The sequence below is a fragment of the Protopterus annectens genome, chromosome 3.part1 (assembly GCF_019279795.1).
Source record: "Protopterus annectens isolate FY-2018-M chromosome 3.part1, PAN1.0, whole genome shotgun sequence".
NCBI classification, from domain to species: domain Eukaryota; kingdom Metazoa; phylum Chordata; order Ceratodontiformes; family Protopteridae; genus Protopterus; species Protopterus annectens.
The window spans coordinates 1855223061-1855249484 of record NC_056732.1 but is presented as its reverse complement, the minus strand read 5'-3'; the positions used below and the strand labels follow the sequence as shown (position 1 = coordinate 1855249484).

Below are 26424 nucleotides of genomic sequence, written 5' to 3'. Positions count from 1 at the left end.
GATATTTTCGGGATAAACTAGTGACATCTGAAAACTTCCATTAGGCATAAACAGAATGATAACATACATACCTGAAGACAATAGATACGTCCTACAGGATTTAAACTATGCAGCAAAAGGAAAGTAAGTAGGAAAGCCGTGTTTAGTACGTACAGACGCAGCACAGAGACTGTCAATCCATGGAAAATGAAATGAATATTCTACAACCAAGGGAATAAAAAGAGTCGAATACAAAGGAGATAGATCTAACAGGAATGCTAACTACGTATGGAAAAGATTGGAAAAAAGTACAGTTGTGTACACTTACCATAAATGTAGATGTTCGAGTGTATTCACTGTTGCAGTCATTACATTTGGGTAATCCTGCTGGCAGGTTGCCCTCAGTCGGCCTGAATTCCAAAGTCGTGGGTCCTGCGTCGGCTGCTGTCGCCCCTTCCCTGATGTCAGGTCGTCAGGGGTATAAAAGAAGGAGCCAACGCCATTTTATTTAGTTTTTCTTGCCCCAGATGTCAGGTGCCCCCTAAAAGGGTAGCCAAAATTTATATCTATATATAAAAATTACATGCACCAATATGAACTTTACCTTCATCTACAAGCAAACACACCACATAGGTTGTATAAATCAGAGAAGGAAAGATAGGTTCCATCAGAAGAAAAGGGGGGATGGTGGGTGGGTAACCTGTACTGCAACAGTGAATACACTCAAACATCTACATTTATGGTAAGTGTACACAACTGTACTATGTTCTTCATGTTTCACTGTTGCAGTCATTACATTTGGGTAAAGTCCCAAAGCTATGGTTGGGAGGCTGGAGCTAAACAGCATTAGAAGTGGCTATGAGACCCTGCAGAACTGCAATGGCAAAGCCTGCCCTGGATTTAGAGTAGAGTGGCAGATGATAGTGCTTTGTAAATGTGTGCACTGAAATCCAAGTAGCTGCCTCTAAGATGTCCTTGGTTGGTACTCCCCTGAGAAAGGCTGCTGAAGTGGCTGCAGCTCTGGTGGAATGTGGCCTAATGCCCTTAGGCACTGGCTTGCCATGGTATAAGTAGCAGAAACAAATGCAGTGGCCTATCCACTTTGAAATAGTCTGCTTTGAGATAGCCTTTCCTTGTGATCCTGCTGCATATGCCACTGGTAAATGATCTGTCTCTCTGAAAACTTTGGTTCTATCCAAGTAGAATCTAAGCTGTCTGTGTACGTCCAAAGAATGCAGAATTCTTTCCCCCCTTGTTCTATGGATTTGGATAAAAATTTGGCAGATGAATGGTTTGGTTAAGAGCCACACTGGACACTACTTTAGGCATAAATGTTGGGTTTGTCCTCAGGGAGACCCTGTCCGGATAAAAATGATAAAAGGTTCCACAGCCATAAGTGATTGTAGCTCTAAAACTCACCTTGCAGAAGTTATTGCTAGGAGCAGATGTGTTTTCCAAGATAAAAACTTTATATCAGCAGTAGCAGCTGGCTGAAAAGGAGGCAGGGTGAGTTTTTCCAGGACATAGTTGAGGTCCCATGCAGGCATTGGTGATCTCCTTGGAGGCCTTACATTTTTGGCTCCTCTGAGGTACTGTTTTAATAAGGGATGAGAAAAGATTGGTGGCTCTGCATTGTAATGAGCCAAAATGGCAGAGGCATGAATTTTAATAGATGAGAAAGACAGGCCTTTGTCCAGCATCTCAGTTAAGAATTGTAAAATCTGAGGAATATTTGGCACAGCTGTATCTGTTCCTTGTGCCTGGTTCCAAGCACAGAATCTCTTCCATTTTCCAGCATAAGATTTTCTAGTACTAGGCCTTCTGGCTTCCAAAATGACATCCATCACAGCTTTGCTGAGAGGTGTATTTTGTATGACTACATTATCCGGCATGCTGCCAGGTTTAAAGTCCTGAGTTGGCTGTGCAGGATCTGACTGTTTTGCTGGGACAGTAGATGAGGTACTTGAGGTAAGGTCCAAGCTGGGCATTGAGACAGGCTCCTTAATATTGGGTACTAGTGCTGGCAGGGCCAGTCTGGGGCAATCAGTATAATCTTTGGCTTCTCCTGTCTGACTTTTAGGAGTACCTTGGGGAGGAGAGGCAGATGTGGAAAGGCATATACTGATAGGATTTTCCAACTGAAGGATAGGGTGTCCACTTTCCATGCTTGTCTGTGATAAATCCTTGTGCAGAATCTTCTTAGCTGGTAGTTGTGAGTGGAGGAAAACAGATCTATGTATGGGCATCCCCATTTTCTTGTTATCATGCTGAAGACTTGTGGGTCCAGGTGCCATTCGTGGGGATCCATGAGGTTTCTGCTTAGTTCATCTGCCAGAGTATTTTTCCTTTCTGGTAGGAGTTGTGCCTGCAGATGTACTTGGTAAGTCAATGCTGTGTCCCACAAAGTCATGGCTAGTCTACAAAGGGGGTAAGAATGTGTGCCCCCCTGCTTGTTTATATACCACATGACCGTAGTGTTCTGTCTTTATCAGTAGTTGTCCTGGATGAAGTAGGTCCTTGAAGGCTGTCAGGGCATTTTGTACAGCTAGCATCTCTTTTTGATTGATATGTAGATGCATTTGGTTTGAGGTCCATCTGCCCTGAATGCATCTTCCTGCCATGTGGGCCCCCCAGGCACAATCTGATGCATCTGCTGTTAGTGTCTGCCTGGCTGGGGTAATGTGAATGGCTGTCCCTTGTTTTGGTGACAAGCCTTTGCCCACCATCGAAACTCCTGTTGTAGGCAGGGAATAAAGCTAATTATAGTTTCCAGGCTGTGGCAATGTTGAGTCCAAACACTTTTTAGGTGGCAATGTTGAGTCCAAACACTTTTTAGGTACCATTGAAGTTTCCTCATATGCAGTCTTGCATATGGAATTAGTAGGATGCAGGATGCCATGAAGCCCAAAGGCTGCAGAATTTTTCTTGCAGATAACTGGGCTTTTGTTGCTAACATTTTGAAATAGGTAGTCAGTTGCCTTTGTTTGTCTGGCGTGAGATAAGCCATCTGGGCAGTTGTATTTAAGCTTGCAGCCAGGAATATTATCTCTTGAGAGGGTACGAGCTTTGATTTCTTTTCATTGACTGTGTACCCTAGGCATGTTAGAAGTTTTTTCACAAATGCCAGATGCTGTAGAAAAATGTCCTTGTTCTCTGCTTGAATTAGACAGTCGTCGAAGTAAGGATATATTTGCATTCCTCTCTGTCTGCAAAATGCAATCACTGGTGCCAGGCACTTTGTAAAGACCCTGGGCGCAGTAGATAAGCCAAAGGGCAGTGCAGACAATTGGTAATGCATTGAGCCAGCCTTGAATCTGAGGTATCTTCTGCATATTTGTCTGATTGGGACATGCAGGTATGCCTCTTTTAGGTCGAAAGTTACAAGCCAAGTGTTCTTGCCCAGCATGGGCAGAAGCTGCTGCAAAGTCAACATTTTAAATTTTGGTATATCCATGAATGTGTTCAGAATAGATAGGTCCAGTATTGGCCTCCAGGCCTTGTCCTTTCTGGGCACCAAGAACAGTCTTGAGTAAAATCCTTGTCCCCGCTCTTGCTCTGGCACTTGTTGAATGGCCCTCATGTCCATGAGGGATGAGACTTGTTTTTGTGCCTCTGCCCATTGATTTTTTGGCAGATCTGGCCAGCCGTTTGCCTTTGGCAGGGTATGGAAATGGAACTTGTAGCCTTGTGACACGATATTTAGAACCCACTTGTCCTGGGTTATAATGTGCCAATTTTCCCCCAAAAGGTGCTGCCAGGAAAGTGCTTGGTACAGGCAGGGGGAAGTCATTGGGACTGTTTCCTGTATGGTTGAGATTTGTCTTCTTCACTTTTGGAGGTAGAAGCACCCCATTGCTTTGACCTGTATGAACCTTGCACCTGGGATCTGCCTCTTGGGCGTCTGGATCTGCCCCTTCGAGGTCTGTCTGACACAGGAAATGGCCAATTCTTTGTAAGCCAGTGTCTACTAAACCTTGGTGGCTGTACTTGTAAAAAATATTTGACAGTTTGCATAGATTTAGCTTTGTCCTCCATTTTCTTTAACACTTCTTCATAGGTTCATAGGTAGGTACTAGGCTATCGGCCCTAGGGTCCATACAAACCTAGCCAAAAAATGTACCCTGGCTTTTGCCACCCAAAAAAAATATTTTCCTGTGCCCTGTCGAGCAGAGCCACAGAAGTGATCCCCGGGGTGAATTTCCCATTTCCCATCCAATCATCAAGATTTTTCTTGAAGAGTGCTAATGAGGAGCTCTGTTTGACATAGATAGGTAGTCTGTTCCAGAGTATGGGAAGTCTCTGGGACAGGAATCTATCCCTCCAGCATGTTCTGTTTATTGTGGTGACAAGGTTAAGGTCCCTAGAGCGTGTAGCTCGGAGGGATTGGGATTTCTTTAAGTGGAGCATGTCCAACAGCTCTGGGTTTGACATAGCTTTCTATGTTAGGCAGAGATCGCCCCTGAGTAGGTGATATGCAATAGAGTAAAGCTGTAGTTTTTTCAGACGGTCTACATAGGGCATCTGTTTGAGGCTGGTAATCCTCGTTGTGAGGTATTTCTGTGGTCTTTCCAGTTGTTGTAGATGTCTTGTGAGGTACATACCAAAAGGGGCATTGTACTCTATAATGGGTCTAATGAGTGATGAGTAGAGGGGAACAATGACCTCTTTTTTTCTGGATAAGAAACCTTTTGTGATGAGATGAGCCACGTAGAAGGATTTCCTGACCACTGTGGCAATGTGATTATCAAAGGAGAGACTACTGTTCACCTGTGTCCCAAGGTCTCTTATCACATTTTCAGCATTAAGTAGACTTCCAGCTATGTGGTAGTTCATGGGTACAGAGTTTTTACCAAAGGGGATGACAATACACTTTTTAGCATTGAGCTTCAGGCCATGGGTTTGACACCAAGTATCTGTCTCAGTGAGGCCCCTCTTCTGCCTTAACACCAAACAAAGAATCATGCTGTAAAGGTGCATCTAATAATTTAACTTTGACATGATCAGGCAGATTTTGTTCCTTTAACCAAGCATGCCTCCTAATTACAGAACCCGTAACTGCGGCCCTGCAGGAGGCCTCCAGAGAATCAAAACCACATTGCAAAGTATGTTTTCCAAATTGTTCAGCTGCATGCAATAAATCCTGCATTTCTTTGTTTTCTGCACATTCAGAGTTTAACAACATTTTCTGTTTAAGCAATGCCATGGCATGTTGCTGATATTTAAGCATATGAAACTGACAGTTTAAGGCCCTTACAGCCAAGGTAGCAGATGTGTAAACCTTTTTTCCCCATCTATCCAGTGCCCTTGAGTCTCTGTCAGAGGGGGGTAGGGTTTTTGCAGCAGAAGCCCTAACCCCTTTAGGACCCTGTGAAATGGTTTCTGGGTCTGCAGCAGGGTTTTTGAAAAGGAATTTCTGAGAGTCAGGAACCCTGTAATATGTGTCAGGCTTAACAGGTGCTGGAGGTAAGGAGTCAGGGGTCAGACTAGACTCTGAAAACACATCATCTACAATGTCTAACAGATGGAATGGCTAGAGGCCTGTGTTGAGGTAATAAAAGGAAATCCCTGAGCCTCTTCTTAGATTCTGAATAATCTTGACTCTCCCAGTGGAAGTGCTCCCTCATGGTATGTAAGGTTTCCCCAAAAGAATAATCCTCAGGAGGAGAAGCTGAAGGATTAGATTCTTCAGCATCAGAATCCTCATAGGGGGGAAGAGAATATTACTGGTCATAAGAGGAATCAAAAGAAATAGAAACCTGATCTGAAGATTCATAGTCTGTCTCTTGCCTAGGTCTCTTATCAGGAGGGGGATGGGAACCCCTGATCAAGGTAATCAAGTCTTCGGCCATTTTGAGCATCTGTTTTTTGGGCATGGAGGCCTGTCCACGTGGCTGTTGAGTTTGATTTTTATCTTTGAAGGTGCTTTAGTGTTTGCCTTTGAAGCTGAAGTCTGTTTAATGTATAGATGTTTAGGTCTGAATACACCTTCAGAAGCCAGTGCCTGCTCAGTGGCTCTGGACCCATCTGAAGGAATAGTGTCCAAGGCTTCAATATCTTGAGTTTCCAGCGGCATAGCCGACTACACATGGGAGTCGGTAGCGGCCTGCGACTCCAAAGTAGTGGGTGTCAGGGGCTGCGAAAGCACCTCACTGAGAACCGGCGAACTGGCGACTGGCTTAGGAGAAGCTTCGTCTTCGGTTTTGGGCCTCGGTTGTCTATCTTTTTCTTTATCTTTGCGTTTTTTGTGAACTCCGATAGTCGGATGGCTATCCGATGACATTTCTGGATAATTAAACCTGCGTCCACAGTAGTTTAATGCAAAATCATACCGACGCTTAATAGTGCGTTGGTTAAATCTAGCACAAAACTGACAATCTGAAACGTTATGGTCAGGGCCATACAAGGAATACAGTAAGAATGAAAGTCCTTATGAGGTAGTTGCTTCCCACAAGAAATACAATTTCTAACTTTTTCTGACATTGGTCTGGAGCATGAAAAAAGTTTCCCCAGTGGGGTACTTAGCTTTTAGTGAAGACTTCGGATCTGAAATTCGAACACGAAAATATCAGGAGTCGGCCGACCGGCACTTGCAAACTGCTTTTGCTTCGGGCACCGCACGGCATGAAAGACTGAAGAAAATTGCATCGGCTGCATCTTTTATACCCCTGACGCACTGACGTCAGGGAAGGGGTGACAGCAGCCGACGCAGGACCCAAGACTTTGGAATTCAGGCCAACTTTGGGCAACCTGCAAGCAGGATTACCCAAATGTAATGACTGCAACAGTGAAACATGAAGAACATCTGTGAAGATAAGTAATAGACAGATCTGTGACTTAACTAGTGGCTTTACATACTACTGAGGTCAGTGAAGGTCGACTGAAGAAATGAAAGCAGGAGCAAGTTTGGCCCAGGTTCAGAAAGCAGTTTCACTATGACTCTTTTATTAAATACATTTTTATTTTTTTTTTTGAAGACAGTGAAATGTTAGCATTTTTAGATCACTTGGCACACTGTTACAGCAGTCTTGATAATTTCACAGAATGTATTTTCAGTACAACCTAAAGCATAAATGGGTTTGTACACCTGTGTGGAGTTAGGATTTCTTATTTTTCAGAGCAGAAGGCTTCCAAATACTAAACCATATAGACTTGCAAAGGCTTAGTTTAGAAATTGAACAATGTATGTACTCAAGCCAGCTATAATGATGGCATATACGAGTAAAGCTCTGGGTATGACTCATGCAACTTGATATTAATTAACATCTGAGGCATCTGTTGGTGCTTGCATAGAGGATGACAGGAAATGAGAGACGTTTTGTGTTCAATACTTTTGGAGGGAGTGGGGAGCGTGTTTCCAAACACAAAAAACAGTTCAAGCCGAAAACAAGTAATCCCAAACAACAATAACCAAAAACTTGTTGCAGTAACTAGAAACCACAACCATCATGTTAATAGATACCACTTTTAATGTAGAAACTGGTGGTCATGATTTTTGGTTACTGCAACAAGTTTTTGGTTACTGGTGTTTCCAAACACACTCCATGTGCTTGAATCTCCACTGAAGGCCAAGGATTGCACAGGAATATGCTGCCTGAAAGGTGAACAGGGTCTTTTATTACACCCCATGGAGGTGTGAACATATATCACAACATCATATTAAAATCATAACTCCTTGGAAATGTGATGGTAGAACTTAATACAAAACCTGATATTCTGCCACATGGATGATACATCTATTTCTTGCTCACCCGACCCCTGCCACAGGAATGAATGGGCCACAGGGGTCTCACTCCATGAAATAAATGGAATCACTGTATGACTGAGAAGATGGGCTACATGGTCAGCAAGGGAATGTAGTGTAAGTAGAAACCAAAACAGTTTATACAGGCTTAACTTTATGAAGAATATTTCCAAGCACAGGTGGACTAAGGATAAATCTAATCTCCCCCCAAAATAAAAAAAAAAAAAATCATAGGACTATACCTGAATGACAGCAACACAAAGGCATCAATGCAGCATGGCAGCTCAGTGATACGAAGTCTGCACCACAATGCCAGGTGCCAGAGTTCAGTCCTGACTTTGTGTAACTTTACAAGTGAAGTGGTAGGTTCTGAGTTTCTGAATCGAAGTAGAAGTCATGATTGTATAATGAATAATGTAATCTTGGTAGGGCTAGAAATTGGTAATGATTGACTCCTAGTCAGAAGCAGAGGAACCTCCTGGAGCTTCTGTGCATTTTTATGTGATAGTAAGCATCCTGGAGGTCTAACGAGCACATCCAGTACCTCTCTTGCAGGTACGGCATGATGGACTGTAATGTAACCATCCGGAACTTCTCTTTGGCAACGGACAGGTTCAGGGTAGAGAGGTCCAGAATGGGCCTTAAGTCCCCTGTTTTCTTTGGCACCAAAAAGAACCTGGAGTAGAAGCCTGATCCAGACTGATATGGGGGACGGTTTTGATGGCTTCTTTTTCTAGCAGCTTGGAAATTTCCTGTGCTGATGCCTCCCTTTGCATGGGTCGTACATCCGGGAGGTGTCTGGGAGACTTGGGGGAACCCACAAAGGGGATAGAGTATCCTCTGGATATGATCTGAAGCACCCAGTGGTGTGTTGTTATGGACTCCCATACCTCTAGGTGCAAGGACAATCATCCCCTGACTGCCTCCAGAGTAGAGCAGTCGGGCAACCCCTCAAGGTTGCTGCCCGGGTCTGTCTGAGAAAGGTTCTTGAGATCCAAAATTCCTCAGACCCCCCCCCCCCCCGCCTCTGGCCCAGCATCCATTCTATCCCCTTCTGCCTCTGGGGGAAGAAGGGCCCTGAGTGTCCCAGGAATACTGTGACTTCCAGAACCACATCTTCTTTTGCCCTCTCTGGTTCCAGGAAAAGGACCTTTGAGGGTTCAAGAAGTGGATCCAGACGGCAGACAGTGTCTTCCCGTCCTTCTCACTCTGGACTAATGTCTCTTTGACGGTCTTACCAAAGAGAGTAGAGCCATCATAAAGGGCATTAGCGAAGGATGCCATGAACTGTTCCAAAAATTGACATAAGCTGAGCCAGGCGTTGCACCTCGTGGACACTCCGGACCCAGCTGCCCTAGCCACTCCTTCTGTAGCATGTGAAAGGAGTCACATGGACGTGTTGGAGACTGCTTTTAAAGTGTCCATCTTTGCGAAGAATGAAGCCTTATTCTCCTGTGACACGGACTTGGAGGGAGACTCCTCCAGGTCCTTTACCAGGTCGCGTTGGAGTCTGGTGACATGGGCCAAGTAGTTCAGTGCCCTAATCGAAAAGGTAGCTGAAGCGTAAACCCGCTTGCCTAGGCGGTCCTTCATCCACGACTCTCGGTCAGGAGGCTGAATCGATGAGCTCTCCTGAGCAAGTTCCTTCTTCATGGCTGCTGCTACCACCATAGCATCTACAGGGGTGCCCTTGTTCCATGCTGGTCGGTCTATGGGGGGCTTAAAATCTTGTTGGGTCTTTTTGGGATAGGTTCCATGGTGTCTGGTTCCTTCCATGCCCATGAGGTGATCAGATCCACCAAAGGATCCTCGGGAGGGGACACCCAGGAAGTAGATGGGCCCATGCCGAAAGCCTCCAGGAACACGGACTCATCAGAAGAAGGTTTGGGGGCAGATCAACCTCCCTGTTGGCGCAGGATTTCCATGATGTCTCCAAAGGAGACATCCTCAGGAGTTGACCTAGGGGAACCTTCTCCATCATCCAAGTCCATGTCCTTGGTGAGGGACTCAGGGGAGTCCAAGTTCCTCCTCTTGCACATATACTTGCGAAGTATCTCTCCGGTGTGGCTCTCTGGGGGGAACTCGCAAGCCACTTGTTCCTCAGGGAGAACTGTTTGGGGTTCCTCGAGCATGGGCTGTCCCTCTGGTAAAATGATGGGGACCATAGTCAGAGCCGAGGGGGTCTGGGTGGAGTCCGAGTGGGCAGTCAGGAGTCTCGATCCAGAGGACAGAACCCTTTCTACCACGCAGAATGCCGAAAGAGAGCAAACCTCCTGAGAAACCAATAAGGAGGCCGGTCTTCCCAGGTCTGATGAAAAAATCGGACCCGTGCCTGAAGTGCACGGAGATCCGAGGGAGGGAACTTGGCCTAGCAAAGGTGGAGCCGATGAAAAAAGTTCCACTCCCTTGGATCCGACACCCAAGCTCCGGCTACAAGAACAGCTTGAATCCGACACTCTTGGCATCGAGGAAGCAGGTACCATCGGCGCCAACCCCCTGACCAAAGCCATCCTCAGATCCGAATACTCCAAACCTGAAGGTCGGATCAGAGAAGAAGATATCAGCTGGAAAAAAGTGAGCAAGGTCCCCCCTCCTGAGGGAGAAGGGGCTGGCAAGACCCCAATCTGGATCTGAGTACAGATAAACCTTCTCATTATTTTATCCATATCAACCTCAGACAAAGACCGAGTGGACCTCGAGGAGTCCATGGACTCTGACCTGGCAGGTCAGGGGACTGAGATCATAGAAGCTGAACGTGTCTCCTCCGGTTCCAGGGAGAACCTCAGAGATTGGAGTAGAGGGGAGTCACAGGTCCATAACATTTTCACAGGTGAAGGGAGGTCCAGAGACCTCTTTCACTTTTCCCTCTCTTTCGACTCTCTCTCCTTCTGTCTGCCCCTTTTCCACTCCACTTCCATAGGCTTTTGTACAGGAGGCTGAGTCCCAGCCTGGGAGGGAGGAGAAGCCAGGGGAAGAGAGGAAGGAGAAGTGGCCACAGCAGCCACTGTGACCGAAGCCAGAGATGAGGAAACAGTCTCTGAAGGGGGAAGGAGGCCTTTGAGGGCCAACTTGGCCTTCCTATCCTTAATGGCATGGGGATTGAAGCCCACACATATAGTACAGTCCACACCCAGATGGGCCATTTCCAAGCAATTAGCATACAGAGTGTAACCATCTGCAGGGGATAATTTATGGCCACATTCAGTGCAACGTTTGAAAATAGGCTTGTCAGCCATATTATCAGAAGAAAGAAAACTTAAGAAAAAAGTTGTTTCTTTCTTTCTGACACACACACCCACTCACCACACTTGTACACAGAAAACACTGAGGTGGGGAGGGGAAGCAAAAATCCACACAATACAAACTACTCTAACTACCCTAACACACTATAACTCGACACACCAAGCGAGGGGAGGAGTAAGGGGAACCTATATTAACACTACCTAACGATTTTGAAAGAAAAAAGATATTCAAAAGGTTTTTACCCACTTGACAAAGTTGGAGCTCAAGAGATCACGATGCATAAGCTATTCGCAGGAAACGAGATCTGGGGATGGAAGGCAGTGGATGTGTATTATGGGTAAGGGGAGGAGTTTGGAGCTCAGAGCAGATGATAGTAAAAGTTACCATTTTGGATCTGATATGGATCTGTAACCCACAGGTTGAAGACCAAATGAAGCAAACTACTTCAGATCAAGTCTTTTTTTTTCTGGCTTAAGCAAAACCTCTCTTCACATAACAGTGGAGAAAAAAGTAAAACTTTTTCAACCACACTGTTCACTGATCTTGCACCAACACCCAAGGATGAAATGGAAATCAACCAAAAGAGCCTCCATTTTATGCCTCAATTAAAAAAACAAAAATAAACAAAAAAGCACTTGACTAATGTGGTTGTATGTACATCTGTGTGTTTACATGTATTCACTATGTAATATGCATGCTATACTGTATCATACGTGTGCATATACATCATTCACAATCAGCTTAGCACATCGCAGTACTATGTGTTTATATGTATTCACTATGTAATTTGTATGCTATACTGTATCATATGTGTGCATATACATCATTCACAATCAGCTTAGCACATTGCAGTGTTATGTTTTTATATGTATTCACTATGTAATATGCATGCTATACTGTGTCATATGTGTGCACATACATCATTCACAGTTAGCTTAGCACATTGCAGTACTATGTGTTTATATGTATTCACTATGTAATTTGTATGTTATAATGTATCATATGTCTGCATATACATCAATCACAAGCAGCACAGCACATCGCAGTCCTATTTGTTAATATGTATTCACTATGTAATATGCATGCTATACTGTATCATACGTGTTTACATACATCATTCACAATCAGCTCAGCACATCGCAGTGCTATGTGATTATGTGTATTTACTATGTAATATGTATGCTATACTGTAGCACGTGTGTACATACATCATTCACAATCAGCTCAGCACATCGCAGTGCTATGTGTTCATGTGTATTTGCTATGTAATATGCATGCTACACTGTATCACGTGTGTACATACATCATTCACAATCAGCTCAGCACATCGCAGTGCTATGTGTTTATGTGTATTTACTATGTAATATGCATGCTATAATGTATCATATGTGTGTACATACATCATTCACAATCAGCTCAGCACATCACAGTGCTATGTGTTTATGTGTATTTACTATGTAATATGTATGCTATACTGTATCACGTGTGTACATACATCATTCACAATCAGCTCAGCACATCGCAGTGCTATGTGTTTATGTGTATTTACTATGTAATATGCATGCTGTGCTGTATCACGTGTGTATATACATCATTCACAATCAGCTCAGCACATACCAGTGCTATGCTTCTCAGAGCATGAATATAACTACGGGAAACTGTGAGTATTTATTTTGTTAATTTCAGTAACGAGGGTCTGTCATTCTGTCACTTCCTCTTCTTATTTTTAGCCAAAATTGTCTCCCTTTTATTGAAAAGCCATATTATGGTCCCACCACTGGGACTTGATTCATGAGTTTTCCCCTGTGCTTGTTACTATATAGTATGGCGACATCTAAGCAGCTGTATACATAGTTGTATAGGGCAGTGATGTATGTTTCCAAGTGCTCAGTGGATTTATCAGGGTTTGGTGTCTGACACTTGTCAATGTGTCACTTAGGAGTTGGTAGTATATCTAGCAGTGATTTATAAATGTAACAAAGATGTAAGCGATTTCTGGTTTAAAATTAATTTCAAAGGACGTGGCTTTATGGTCAGATCTAACAAGTTCAGAAAATACTTAAGGGATGCTGCAAGACACCCCCATACTACTAAGCACTCTGATTAACTTCTTCTGGTAGTTTGTATTGATAAAAATCTTATCTTTGAGCAGTAACAGTTTACCATTCAGTCTATAGCTGTGTAGTTCAGGAGAATTACAACAGTATTATGTTAATATTTCGGTGTAATGTCATTCTTTGGTCACATAGGGAGTTCAGTAACAATATTATAATAATGAAAGATTGTAATATAAGTGAGAAAATTAGGAAATTATATATGTCTGCGTATAGTGATAATTAAGTAAAAATACTTGTAAATGGCTGGTTAAGCCAAGAAGTACATATGAAGAGTGGAGTAAGACAGGGATGTCAAATGAATAGTCTACTCTTTGCATTAGTTATAAATGTGATAGTATGTGAAATAAATTACAAAATAAAGCAAGTAGGGTAGATAACACCTGAAGGGTTAAGAATTCCAGTTCTGTTATCATATGGAGATGACATTCTAATCATTGCAAAAAACACAATTTGGATAAAACAAGTACTAATTTGCACAAACAAATATCTAGAGGTGATAGGGGTGGCTTTACATAAAGAGAAAAGTACAGGTTTAGGTGACGTAGTAAAGATAGGGGGTATATATTTTACAATGAATGACATTTCTGTGTTAGGTATAAAATTTGGGAATAAAGATATAAGTAGAATTCAATGAGGAAAAACAATGGAGGAAATAAAATAAATCTGTCTTTTCTGAAGAGCATATAAATTACCATTCAGGAAAAAAGGCTTTTTTGATAAATTAAGTACTGGTAGGAAAAAATAGCATACTTAACAAGTGTATTTATGTTTCCAACAGTATCTGAAAAGAAATTATTGCAGATAATTTTTTTTTCGTTTATATGGGATACTAGGTTAAACCCAGTAAAGAGGAGTTTTGCATGTAAATAAAGAGGAAGGAGGTTTAGGGCTAATTAACCCAGTGGTATCTGCTGTTTCATTAAATTTGTATAAAGTGTTAAAGTGGATAAATGAAAAAGATGAGAGATTAGTAGTACAATTGTATAAATATAAGTATGATAAATTTTGGCGTATGGTAAAAATGAGTAAAAGAGAAAAAGAGTGTATAAATGAAGAAATAAAATGTTATCAAGAAAAGATATTTTTGTTAAAAAATTGTGGATCTACATAAAGAAAGAAAAGTATTGTCACATTCTTATACCATGTAAAACCGTGGGAAAATCTAACATAAAAAAATTACAGCTTTAAAAATAAGAAGCAAATGGTGTAATAAGTATACTGCCATAATTTTTTGTGGAGTGTTAGACTGAGGGTATTTATAGTGAGTTCACTATACTACATTAACGTAGAATAATAGGCCTGAAAATATAGAGTCAGACTTGTGTTTCCATGCATGCATTTAGTTTCAGGGGAAAGATAATTGATTACAAAGGAAAAGATAATATTGCTGGCTAAGCATGAGATGTGTAGAAATACAGAACGTTCCTTTCCCAAGGGAAAGATATATGTGTGCACTTGCAATGGAATTCTAGATAAAGGATAGACTGTGAGGCTCATGCAAGACAAGGCTTGGAAACCAAGGCTAAAGAAGTGTGCAAAACATTACAGGGTTTTGGTATTATTAGGATATACTTCAGACACGGTCAGTGAAGTCAGTAAGTTAACTTTTGGACTGATATGGGAAAGGGTCTTTACAGCACAGACACTCAAGTCTGAGTACACAAGTCAAGTCAAATATTCATACTATTCAGGAGGAAAAGACTGTTTCAGTGGGTATTATTCAGGAGAATCAGAATATACGTACAGAAACTTTGGATATATTTATCAGCACTGTTATTGTTAACTAGAACTCCAGAATTTCTACAGACTGTTATTGTTTATCAGCACTGTTACTGAAGACAGTATTCAGATATTGTGAACATCTAATTAAGCAACAGAAGCTGAACTACAGTGTTTCCAGACTTTATTGAGAAAGTACAAAAAGACCTGGCCCATAAAGGAGAGACTGGCACCGGTTCAGCACAAGTTTGAGTAATTAACGGATAAAGACTTTCATTCCAGTCCAGTTTAAGTTGTTTCCAGTTAATTACAGTAAAAGACAGTGCTATAAATTCATTCATGGAGACTGGTAACAGAAAAATTACCAGTAAAAGAAAATATGCTATATAAAAAGTGATATAATATGCTTATCTTGTCAAGGAGAAACTACGGAACGTGTGTTTTTGAAATGTAAAAGAATAAAAAAATGTTATGGGGAAAACTATGTAAAAAAAGATTTTTTTGAAGATATAAAGTGGATAAAATAAACATGGATATAACTAAATATGGATATTATAAGACTAAATGTAAAGAATATTTTAAAAGAGTACATAAAAAGTTATTCTAAGTACCATGTTCAATCATAGCCTCACCTCAGGCTTTGTGCCCGCTGAATCTCACATGGGTTAGTGGTTAAGTGCTTTGACTATGGTTTCTGGGATCCTGAGTTTAAGAACTGCAGGCGCTGTTTCTTTTGGGAGGGTGGCCTAATGGTTAAGGTGTTTACCTTACAAACACAAGGTGCAGGGTTTGAATCTCACAAGGGATAATCGACTAGGCTTCAAATGGCTCGCAAGGGCAGTTAGCTTAGTACTAACCTATGCAATACATATAATATTAGGGTAGGAGGGTGGCCTAAAGGATGGGAGGGTGGCCTAATGGTTAAGGTGTTTGCCTTGCAAACACAAGGTGCAGGGTTTGAGTCTCACAAGGGACAATTGGCTAGGCTTAAAATGGCTCGCAAGGGCAGTTAGCTTAGTACAAACCTATGAACCTATGAGGTATACATCCCTATGTCACAAGATGGGTTGCCAACTAGCTCACTGACAGAACCCACACTGTGAAAGTAGCAGACTCCAAATCCGACTTCAGACCAGTGACAAGTGGAGTACCACAGGGTTCAGTCCTGGGTCCTCTCCTGTTTGGTATCTACTTCTCTGAAGTACAGGCTAACACAGATTGGCTAATGAAGTTTACAGATGACTGCAAACTAGGAGCCATAATCGAAACTCCTAACAATGTGGGACATCCTACAAAAGGGCCTCACTGAGACAGATGCCTGGTGTCAAAGCCATGGCCTCAAGCTCAGTGCCAAAAGTGCATTGTCATCCCCTTTGGTAAAAACTCTGTACCCATGAACTACAACATAGGTGGTAGTATACTTAACACTGAAAGTGTGATAAGAGACCTTGGTACACAGTGTGAACAGTAGTCTCTCCTTTGATAATCAAATCGCCACAGTAGTCAGGAAATCCTTCTACGTGGCACACCTCATCACAAAAGGTTTCTCATCCAGGAAAAAAGAGGTCATTGTTCCCCTCTACTCATCACTCATTGGACCCATTATAGAGTACAATGCCCCTTTTGGTATGTACCTCACAAGACATCTACAACAACTGGAAAGGCCGCAGAAATACCTCACAAAGAGGATTACCAGCCTCAAACAGATGCCCTCTGCAGACCATCTCAAAAAACTCCAGCTTTACTCTGTCGCATGTCGCCTACTCAGAGGTGATCTTTGCCTAACATACAAAGCTATGTCAAACCCAGTGCTGTTGGACATGCTCCACTTAAAGAAGTCCCAATCCCACCGAGCTACACACTCTAGGGACCTAAACCATGTCACCACAATAAACAGAACATGCTGGAGGGGGAGATTCTTGTCCCATACTCTGGAGTAAACTACCTATCTATATCAAACAAAGCTCCTCATTAGCACTCTTCAAGAAAAATCTTGATCATTGGATGGGAAATAGGAAATTCACCCCGGAGATCACTTCTGTGGCTCTGCTCGACAGTGGGACAGGAAAATCATTTTCTTGGGTGGCAAAAGCCTGGGTACCTTTTTGGCTGAGCTTGTATAGGCCCTAGGGCCGATAGACTAGTACCTACCTATGAACCTATTATGTCATATGGGTTATATGAAATGAAAGAATAAATGAAATTATTTTTAATGGGAAATTGATTTTAGATAGTGGTTATGGACAAAGGAGTGGGAGTCTAATAGGGATGAAAATTTAGTATGATTATAAGGAAAATTATGAATATGTGTAAATATATTTTGTATATCTTTATATTGTACATTTGAAAACATTTGTAAATAAGAGTTCTTTTTGTATATAAATAAAGGACCCCTACTTTTTTTAACAGGTTCTCTGAGATTTTATACATTTGTACATTTGAAAACATTTGTAAATATAAGTTCTTTTTGTATATAAATAAAGGACCCCTACTTTTTTTAACAGGTGCTCTGGGATCTTTTTCATTTATCTGAGCCACCACCCACTTAAGCAGATGGGATCTTGGTTTAATGTCTCATCTGAAGGACGGCAAACTCAGGGGTGCAGTACCCCTCGTACACTGCATTGCAGTATCAGTGAGTGATTTAGCTGGTGTGGGAATAGAACTCACAGCCTTTTGCACCACACGTGAGTGTGGTAACTGTTGAGCCACTGACACTGTACCAAATACTGCATCACAGTATCTTTCAGAAAGACAAACACTCAAGTAAACTACTACACTGACAATACACCCCTACAAGTAGACTCTGTAGTCAGGGATTTCGGAACACATGTAGACAGTAATTTCATATTTGACCATCATACATCTATTGCAGGGAGGAAATTATTCCACGTTGCACAACTTATAAATGGGTATGGCATCTAGATCCAAATGTGTCATTATTCCAGTGTACTCTGCTCTCGTAAGACCAGTCATTTATTACAGTGCCATCTTTGGTATGTACCTGGCCAGGCATATGCAACAACGGGTCTATATTAGATCACCAAATGCGTAAAAAAGTGAATGGTGATTAATCGACCCTATGTAAGTGAAAGCTTACAATGTCGAAGTGTCAGAACAGCGATTTTTTTTCCAAGGGAAAAAAAAAAATCGCTGTTCCAACAAAAAAATAAAAAGCAATTTCAAACATTACATTAAGTTGGGGGGGTGGAAAAAAAATCGCTGTTCCAACAACAAAAAAATAAATAAAATAAAAAACAATTTCAAACATTATATTAAGTGGGGGGCTTCGTCCTCCACACCCCTTACTTAAATATACCAACTCCGAGACCGCACTACAGTGCCGAAAATGGCAAAGTACCAAAGCGGCCAAGCGAATTCTTTCTCAGGGAAAGAATTCATTTAACAGCCGCTTTGATATTTTGCATTTTCAGCCTTTTAATTTCGACCAAGACGCATACGAAAGAATGTGTTTTCAGTCTTCTAATATAGACCCTGCCACAACAGGAACATCCTCAGTGATTCCTCACAAAAATAACATATGATGTGGAAAATAAGACCTATGTGGACAGCTTCAAACCCTTGTTCTTACATTTGGTCTCCTAAAGGCTGTTGAGAGGCAAGCTATACCTGGCTGGTCAGTAGTTAGGTGTAACTGAAAACAAAAAAACAATTAAGATTAAAGCAGATTATGGCTGTCAATGTACATACCGGGAACAGAGTCTGACTGGAGGATGACATGCAGGAGGGACGGACCATAGTCGCTGAGGTGCCACAGTAATCACGATCAAACACGTTGCTGACAGCTTGACCACTGCATTCTTCGTTGCCTTCTGGAAAGCCTCCAATAGTCTGCGCTGTTACAAAATGTTGTTCTTCATCATGGTTTTGTTTGGATGTGGAAGTACTACCATTTGACAGCAGGCCAGCCTCCTGCAGAATCTGTGAGAAAAGAGGGAAAATTGTATTATAACTGTGTATGTGACTACGTTTCATGGTATCGCAGCAATGGGAGTAACGATCATGGAGTTTAATATCAACAAACTTTATTAGTGGACGACCCCATAACTATGACAGCAATGCCTCTGTCTTAGAGCTCACACATCTTTAAGGAAAGGATATATTATGGAAAAGTACGGAAAACCAGTAAGACAATGAATTCTGAACTGGGGAAAACATTTTGGATGATCTCTGGACATAAAAAGCAGTAACAGAACGTATACACCAACCATGGTTCTTGAACGTACCAGTGAATGATAATGAATAATAAAAACTATTTCTAGTAGTAATGAAGTGGTCAGCACACCAGAAAGACAGATGATGAACATACCTTTAATCTTTCATGCTTGTGTACGGCTGAAGTGGAACGTTGTGTAAGCTTGGGCTTAAATGAGAAAATGGTGGGTATGGCATCCGGCTTCAGTCTTCTTACCAGCGGTTTGAAACCGATGGATTGCATTATCAAATTAGGAATTTCAAATTGGTCTTCTTCAAAGTGATCTTCACAGATGACAGTGTGCTTACCCGGTTCCCATCCCTTGCGACGCAAAGCCTGAGTCCATGCTTTTCTACGCTCAGGATTTTTAGGGAAACGATGCCAGCTTCCTCTGTATTTTCTCCCATTATTACAGCCATAAGCACTACAAAACTTCATCTCAAAAATATAATCTAAAAAAAAAAAACAACACTAGTCGTATATTGTTATGAGTAATCAGTAAAGTGTACAGTGATTGCTTGACAAAATGAATGAAACAGAAGTAAGCATATGCTTGTCATTTTCATTGCAACGATACGTTATGCAGTACCATATTACATTTAAACATTAATATGCATCGTTAGCCATGATGTTCGTGGTAGGAAAATGTGACAAACATTGCTACGGCATGTCTGACAACCAGGGAAGAGCTGAGATGGCAGGTATACATTTTAATAGCGTTAATCATTAAAACACCCCATGCAAAAGTTAATGTTGTTACACTAGTAACCTCATACATCTTCGTAAATAGTTCACTGCAGGTTGTGTGGGTACCTAAGGTTGTCGAAAGGCCATGGAGATAATTACTGGTTACATGTAAATTGTCACCTGCTTAGGCATACATATGAATACATGGAATGAACACAGATTGTAAACAGTAAATGGCATAGAGACACACGAATGACAGCCCAAGTGTTTCTGAAGGCATGTCGATCAATTTCTTGCCTCAATAACTTTGGACAAAGTAAAAAATTACAGTGGAGTGAAGGGTGAAAGCCACGGACAATTTTTAACCATTACTAATTCATTCAAAAATTTAACAAAACAGGTTTTGCATCAACATACAATGTGTTAACAACAGAAGCATGTAACTTTAATGTTTGTCACTAGTGACTAACTGTTCTCCTCAACATATCTCTCAACTTTTGCTTAAGAGTTCTGGACAAAGCAAATAATAATGGAGTGATAAAGGTCACCAATCAGGGACAGTTTTTTAAGTATTGTTCTTACACACTTAGAAAGCTGCTAGAATAACAGATTGTGTACTAGCATGCATTTTCTGAAGGATATACTGGGTCCGATTCCAAAAAACTTGCTCTCAGTTTAAGTGACCACTTACATCGAGCGCAGATCTTTTGGAATCTGGTCCCCACTAAAGGACTGTTTAAGGACAGATATTACACCAAAATAAGTCACTTACAATGACACAGACTTAAATGTTTTATTATTTAGTGAGCACAATCCTCAGTGCTTTGCCAGAAAAAAAAAACACTCATTTTATGAGGAACAGATCAAAAATATAAGGCCAAAATCTGGACATTCTGTTTAATTCAGGACATTGGTAGGTATGATCCTGAGCGAATCACCAGAAACACTTTATGAGGGACCACACCACAAATATGAGACAAAATCAATGATATTTTGTTAAAGTCTGGATAGCTCTATTTATTCATTGACTGACTGCTGTTTGTTTACCAGGTCTATTGACCCACTTTTAGTCACAACCCAGGTAGGACCAAGAGCAGTAAAAACAATTTACAAAAGTACAATAAGACATTACAGGCATGTACATACTTTGTATCATTGATGTTTGACAAGTAAAGTCAGATTTCTAGAAGTTGGAGAAGACCTGCGTGCTTATTGCCTTTGACTCACTGCGTACCAGGATTGGCCTTGTCTCCCCTGTGTAATATACTGTTGTAAGCTGAAATTTCCACACAGGTACACTTCACTGGCGCTAGACTGACTTCAAAGATAGTAACCAAGTTGCTGTATTTAACTACTGATTCATTCTTTTTTTAAGACCCACTTTACTCTAGTCATGACCTTAATGGGGGTAGGCAGAGATGTCCTGACAAGCTATGGGTGTAAGTCATAAAAACAATTTAGATTCACAGATATTCCAATGCCAAATAATCTTATGACCATTCACACCTTCCCAGTACCCTCCCACAGGCAACACCTCTTTTGTCCAGGAAAGCCATTCCAGTCAAACCCAGAGTAAATTTGTGGATAAACATCTAGCCACTAGTTTATATTTAACATAAAACAGTGAAAGGCAAGCTTACTCCAAAGGTTTGGAAGGTGTTGTCTTTTAAGCATGCTTCACCACTGTGCTGTAAATATCTGTTGGTGAAGATTTAGCTCCCTGGTTCTAGTATTGATAGAGATACTGAACTTGCAGAGAAACAGGGTGTCCAAAAAACTGTCCAAGACAGAGATCTCCCCATAAAAGTCTGTAAGACACTGAAGAAAGAGATAGAGCTTCCATCCTAATTTTATGGCTCAGGAACTTTAGGCCTGTGATGTTTTTTTGTTAGGAACCTTTGGGGTCTTGCTAACTGTTATATTTGGTCAATGACATACACTCCAAAGGGGGTGTTTTACTATACAATTGTCTTGAGCAATGATGCTTATTAGGGGAGTGGTCACCTCTTTAGACCACAGTGATATTCACATGGCAAGTAGGCGAGTTAAATAAAAGTATTTTCTGGCAAATGTCATCACATGATGGACAAAAGTGAATGGGAGCTATCTGCCCATCTACCTAAGTTCCTGACCCAGTTTTTTTTTTACAGAGTTGTGTTGTCCATACAGTATGATGGGAAGAGCATTTATTTTGAGCCCATTTTAGTACACCAAGGTTTACTGGAGGGAGTTCATTCAGGAGAGCTGGGGTGTCATAAGGTGAGATAATTACAACATCCTCCAATCTGCAGTGATTTGCAAACTTTGTTAGTCAGAGGTCATGGCTCACTGTTTGGAGATTTAAGTAAAAAACCTAAAAGGAGATGTGATAGCACTGGGCCCCAATGATGCCAGCATAGGGAATTATGGTGAAGGGCTTTGCCAGGCCAGGCTACACCACATGCACTGCAGTGCCACCAACTAACCCTTTCTAACCCTTTTGAAGAAGTTCCCCAGTTGAAACACACAGGCTCTACCCTTCACAAAGCCATACTGCTGGGTGTCAAGTCTCAGAAGATTCTTGACAGCACAGTTTATGAGGTTATTTATAAGACACCCCTTGTTTTGGAAGATGATGCACGTAAGACTAATTGTACTATAATTAGCCCAGTCAGTTATAGGGCCACCCTTACGGAGGGGTATCACTGGTGCTGTATGCCCCTCATCAGGGACAAAACCAGTAGCTAAACTTAGGTTATACAGCCTGAGGAGTATGTCTGCAAGGACATATTTAATACTAAGTAGTATCCAACCAGGGATATGATGCATAGCAGTAAATAAAGATACTGTAAAAGGAATTGTTGTATACCAGAAATATGACAAAACTACAAAGGTACTGTAAAAAGGACTGCTGTGTACCAGAAATATTTAAAAACTAAGAAGATACTGTAAAAAGGATTGCTGTATAACAGAATTATGACAAAACTAAGCATCTTGGATGTTTTTTATGGACTCAGCTGTTATAATGTTATAAAATGTGTTATGGAGTGTAACAAACACTGGTTAATAAGCTGTGTGATGTACTTAAATGGTGCAGTCCCTATAAAACGTGTTATGGAGTGTAACAAACACTGGTTAATAAGCTGTGTGATGTACTTGAATGGTGCAGTCCCTGTCAGTACTGAGTAGTCTGATCCAGGGCTTTAGTGAAATGAAACCCTATTAAAGGACTCCATCGCCTTGTTGCTGTACACAGATCCCCCCAGCATATCCCTAGTGTGCTGCCTAGTTTCCTCACATCCTGGCCTTGCCACATCATTTTATTTCCTGCCTTCTCATACTTTTTTTTATAATTTTTGGCATTCTTTCAGTATGTCCTCGCTGGCCAAGACTGCACCTTAATAAATGCAGAGGAAATAACCAAATTAACCCACAGTTCTCAAACTCCCAACACACCATTGGGTTCTAGATGCTACAAGGTGCAGTTCATGGCATAGTTTCAAATCCTTAGACCCAAAGATAGCCTGAATAAGAACTGTGGCTAAAAATAAAAATTTGTATCTAGTTCTTCATTTCCTTACTGTATCCTTTCAGCACTCCCTACATGGCAAGACTGCACTGTAATAACTGCAGCTTGCGTGGGCCTGAAAAGACACTGTGTCCTAAATGCTTTGAAGTACATTTTGCAACCTTTTCTTCCCCATTTTATTAAAATTACGGCCTTCATAAAAAAAAAGAAAAAAAAAAACATGACTACGTAAAGTATTTTTAGTCTTATTTTTTCTTTGAAGGAAGAAATAAGTTGTGCACGTTGCATAATGATCCAAATTGACAAAAAGTAGGTCAAATAAACTCAAAAGCTAAATGTGTGCAATGACACATGAATCATGTCTTATAACAGTGTCTATTTCCTTGTCAAATGAATAAAATGATAATCACCGTCTGTGTATTCCTCTGATGTTAGATTGAGTTGAAAATGAATGAACAAATGGCCTCAAGTCATATTTCAAGTTTCTACTTTCACACATCATACAATATCTACTCCCCACCTCAAAAAGACAGCTATCTTCTATGCATCTGTTTGACAACCAGAATATAAAACACATTTTAAATTATTGATCTCAGATGTATATTCACAATAAGCCTACTTACTCCACCCCACAAAGATAACCATCTGTACACACTGATATGTGATTGTGAGATAAGATCACAGTTATGTATTCCAACTTGTTGCTCGTAAACAGTACACTGAACCTACACAAGCTATAATGATCTTGTGTACATTCCTCTGAGGTTTGGTTGTGGGAAAAATGAAAGAAATAATGGTCATAGCATTACAGACCCACATAAGCACCTTCTGTGCATACCTCTGTGATTTAATTGTGAACAAATTAGAGAAATAATGACCGCACTTTCCTCAGTCCAAAAAAGTTACAGTGACTTTCATAGCAAACCTCAGAGGTTTGACTATCAGGAGATTTTAAGAAATAGTAACCTCACTGTTCTCACCCCTACCACATCCACACACGAGGTATAGCAACCTACTGTGCACACCTCTGAGCAGGTCTAGTTGTAAAACAGGTGGGTCTAGAGCAGAAGCTCTCAGTAAGCCTGTGTCAACTTTCATGTACACAATCTGAGGTGTGGATGATCCCATGATCTTATTGTTCTGTGATGCATTTTACGCCTGATGTTTGAAAGATAATGATTTGTAGTGCATGGATCACTATGGTTATGCTCTAAATTTGGGGACCAGTATGCTTGATAAGCACTCGTTTGACATAGGGAAAGTTGTTTATCTTTTATTACATTCCTCTTACCACCATTAAGCTGTAGTCACACAGCGGAGCATTAATAGCGATCAGCGGTCACCACAGAAACCGTTAAGCTGTAGTCACACAACGGAGCATTAACAGTGATCAGTGGTCACCACAGAAACCATTAAGCTGTAGTCACACAGTGGAGCATTAACAGCGATCAGTGGTCACCACAGATCAGTGAGAAGAGGTTAAATATTTAATCTGAACTGTTTTAAAAGACCGACTGAAGTGTTTAACAATCTGGATGAAGTATGTTGCAGCACTTTTTCTCTAACTTTTTTGAGTACATGTGGCTACTAGATCGGCTACTAGATCACATGCCAGCAAGGGCAACAGTAGCTTTATTTGTGATTTTGCTATCAAATTTCTCTGCAGCGTATATACAGCATCTGTACCTAAACTCTGCCTGTTATCTGCACTGGAACTAGAATGTAGCCCGGAGCCTTAACCAGCAAACAAGCAAAACGAGCAAATACATGTAAATGAAAATAAAAAACACCACCTACTTTCTTCTTCTTCTTTTGGCTTTTCCCAGTTAGGGGTCACCACAGCGGATCACCACCACTACCTACTTTCTTCTTCTTCTTTTGGCTTTTCCCGGTTAGGGTCGCCACAGTGGATCACCACCACTACCTACTTTCTTCTTCTTCTTTTGGCTTTTCCCAGTTAGGGGTCACCACAGCGGATCACCACCACTACCTACTTTCTTTTTCTTCTTTTGGCTTTTCCCGGTTAGGGTCGCCACAGTGGATCACCACCACTACCTACTTTCTTCTTCTTCTTTTGGCTTTTCCCAGTTAGGGTCACCACAGTGGATCACCACCACTACCTACTTTCTTCTTCTTCTTTTGGCTTTTCCCGGTTAGGGTCACCACAGCGGATAACCACCACTACCTGCTTTCTTCTTCTTCTTTTGGCTTTTCCCGGTTAGGGTCGCCACAGTGGATCACCACCACTACCTACTTTGTTCTTCTTCTTTTGGCTTTTTCCAGTTAGGATCGCCACAGCGGATCACCACCACTACCTACTTTCTTCTTCTTCTTTTGGCTTTTCCCAGTTAGGGGTCGCCACAGCAGATCACCACCACTACCTACGTTGCACATATTTTTTTTGTGAGCAGTACTTTTGTGTTGTGCTGTCTTTGCTCTTATGATCTGCTGTTTACATCTGTAAATTCACTGCTGCTTGCCTGCAGACATGCAGATTAAGATATACCCATAATGATCTACCCCCCCCCCCCCCCCACACACACACACACACACACACACCTTGTGAGGTCTGCTTTCATTAAGGGAAATGTGAAATTTGTTTAGGCAAAATGCATACTTGTTTTAATACTGTTACTGTTGAACTGTTATCTTTAACTTTGCACATAGAGTCTCTCAACTGTACTAAAGCTTGTTGTTTGCTTTCAACCATGTAAACCAGGAAATACCCCATGTAGTACAGCTAAGTATCAATTGTACTTTTAGAAGATACTTATTGTAGTATTTGCTTATGTACATTGTCACAGCAGTATAAAAAGTCACTCAGTAATAAAATGGAAAAAAAAGTATTTTCACTGACTTGATCAACAACAAAAAATGCTAAAAAAGTTGAATGCAATGACTGCCACAGTACACACTGCCTATTGCTTCAAGGACGTCTCTCAGTCACAGAATGGATGCTTCTAGCCCACACATGATGTAATCACATCAACAGCGAAGGAGAGCTTCCTACAAATGAAATGCTGGAGGGCGGAGCATGCTGCAGCAAAGCTCTGACGAAAACTGCAATGCGGAAATAATTAAAAAGGTATGCTTGTAGACCTGCCACTAACAAAGATTACAGAGTCATTTATTAAATGTGCGAGTACACACATGATCTTTAAAAACTGAGGGGTGTCCTGCCAGTTACAATTAATTTCATGTTCTTCCCATGATG

The 26424-nt window shown here is 41.3% G+C and overlaps 1 protein-coding gene across 3 annotated transcripts in view; it reads right to left on the bottom strand.

Moving 5' to 3' along the window:
- The window catches only part of LOC122798765 (zinc finger protein 93-like), a 276097-nt gene that overhangs the window by 101955 nt on the left and 147718 nt on the right, over positions 1–26424 (bottom strand). For all 3 annotated transcript variants that reach the window (XM_044067876.1, XM_044067874.1, XM_044067873.1), the window contains 2 exons: positions 19130–19467; positions 18511–18741 (listed from right to left, as the gene is read on the bottom strand). In XM_044067876.1, coding sequence (XP_043923811.1) covers positions 18511–18741; positions 19130–19453 — 555 coding nt within the window. In that variant the 5' untranslated portion in view covers positions 19454–19467. The remainder of the gene's footprint in view (positions 1–18510; positions 18742–19129; positions 19468–26424) is intronic.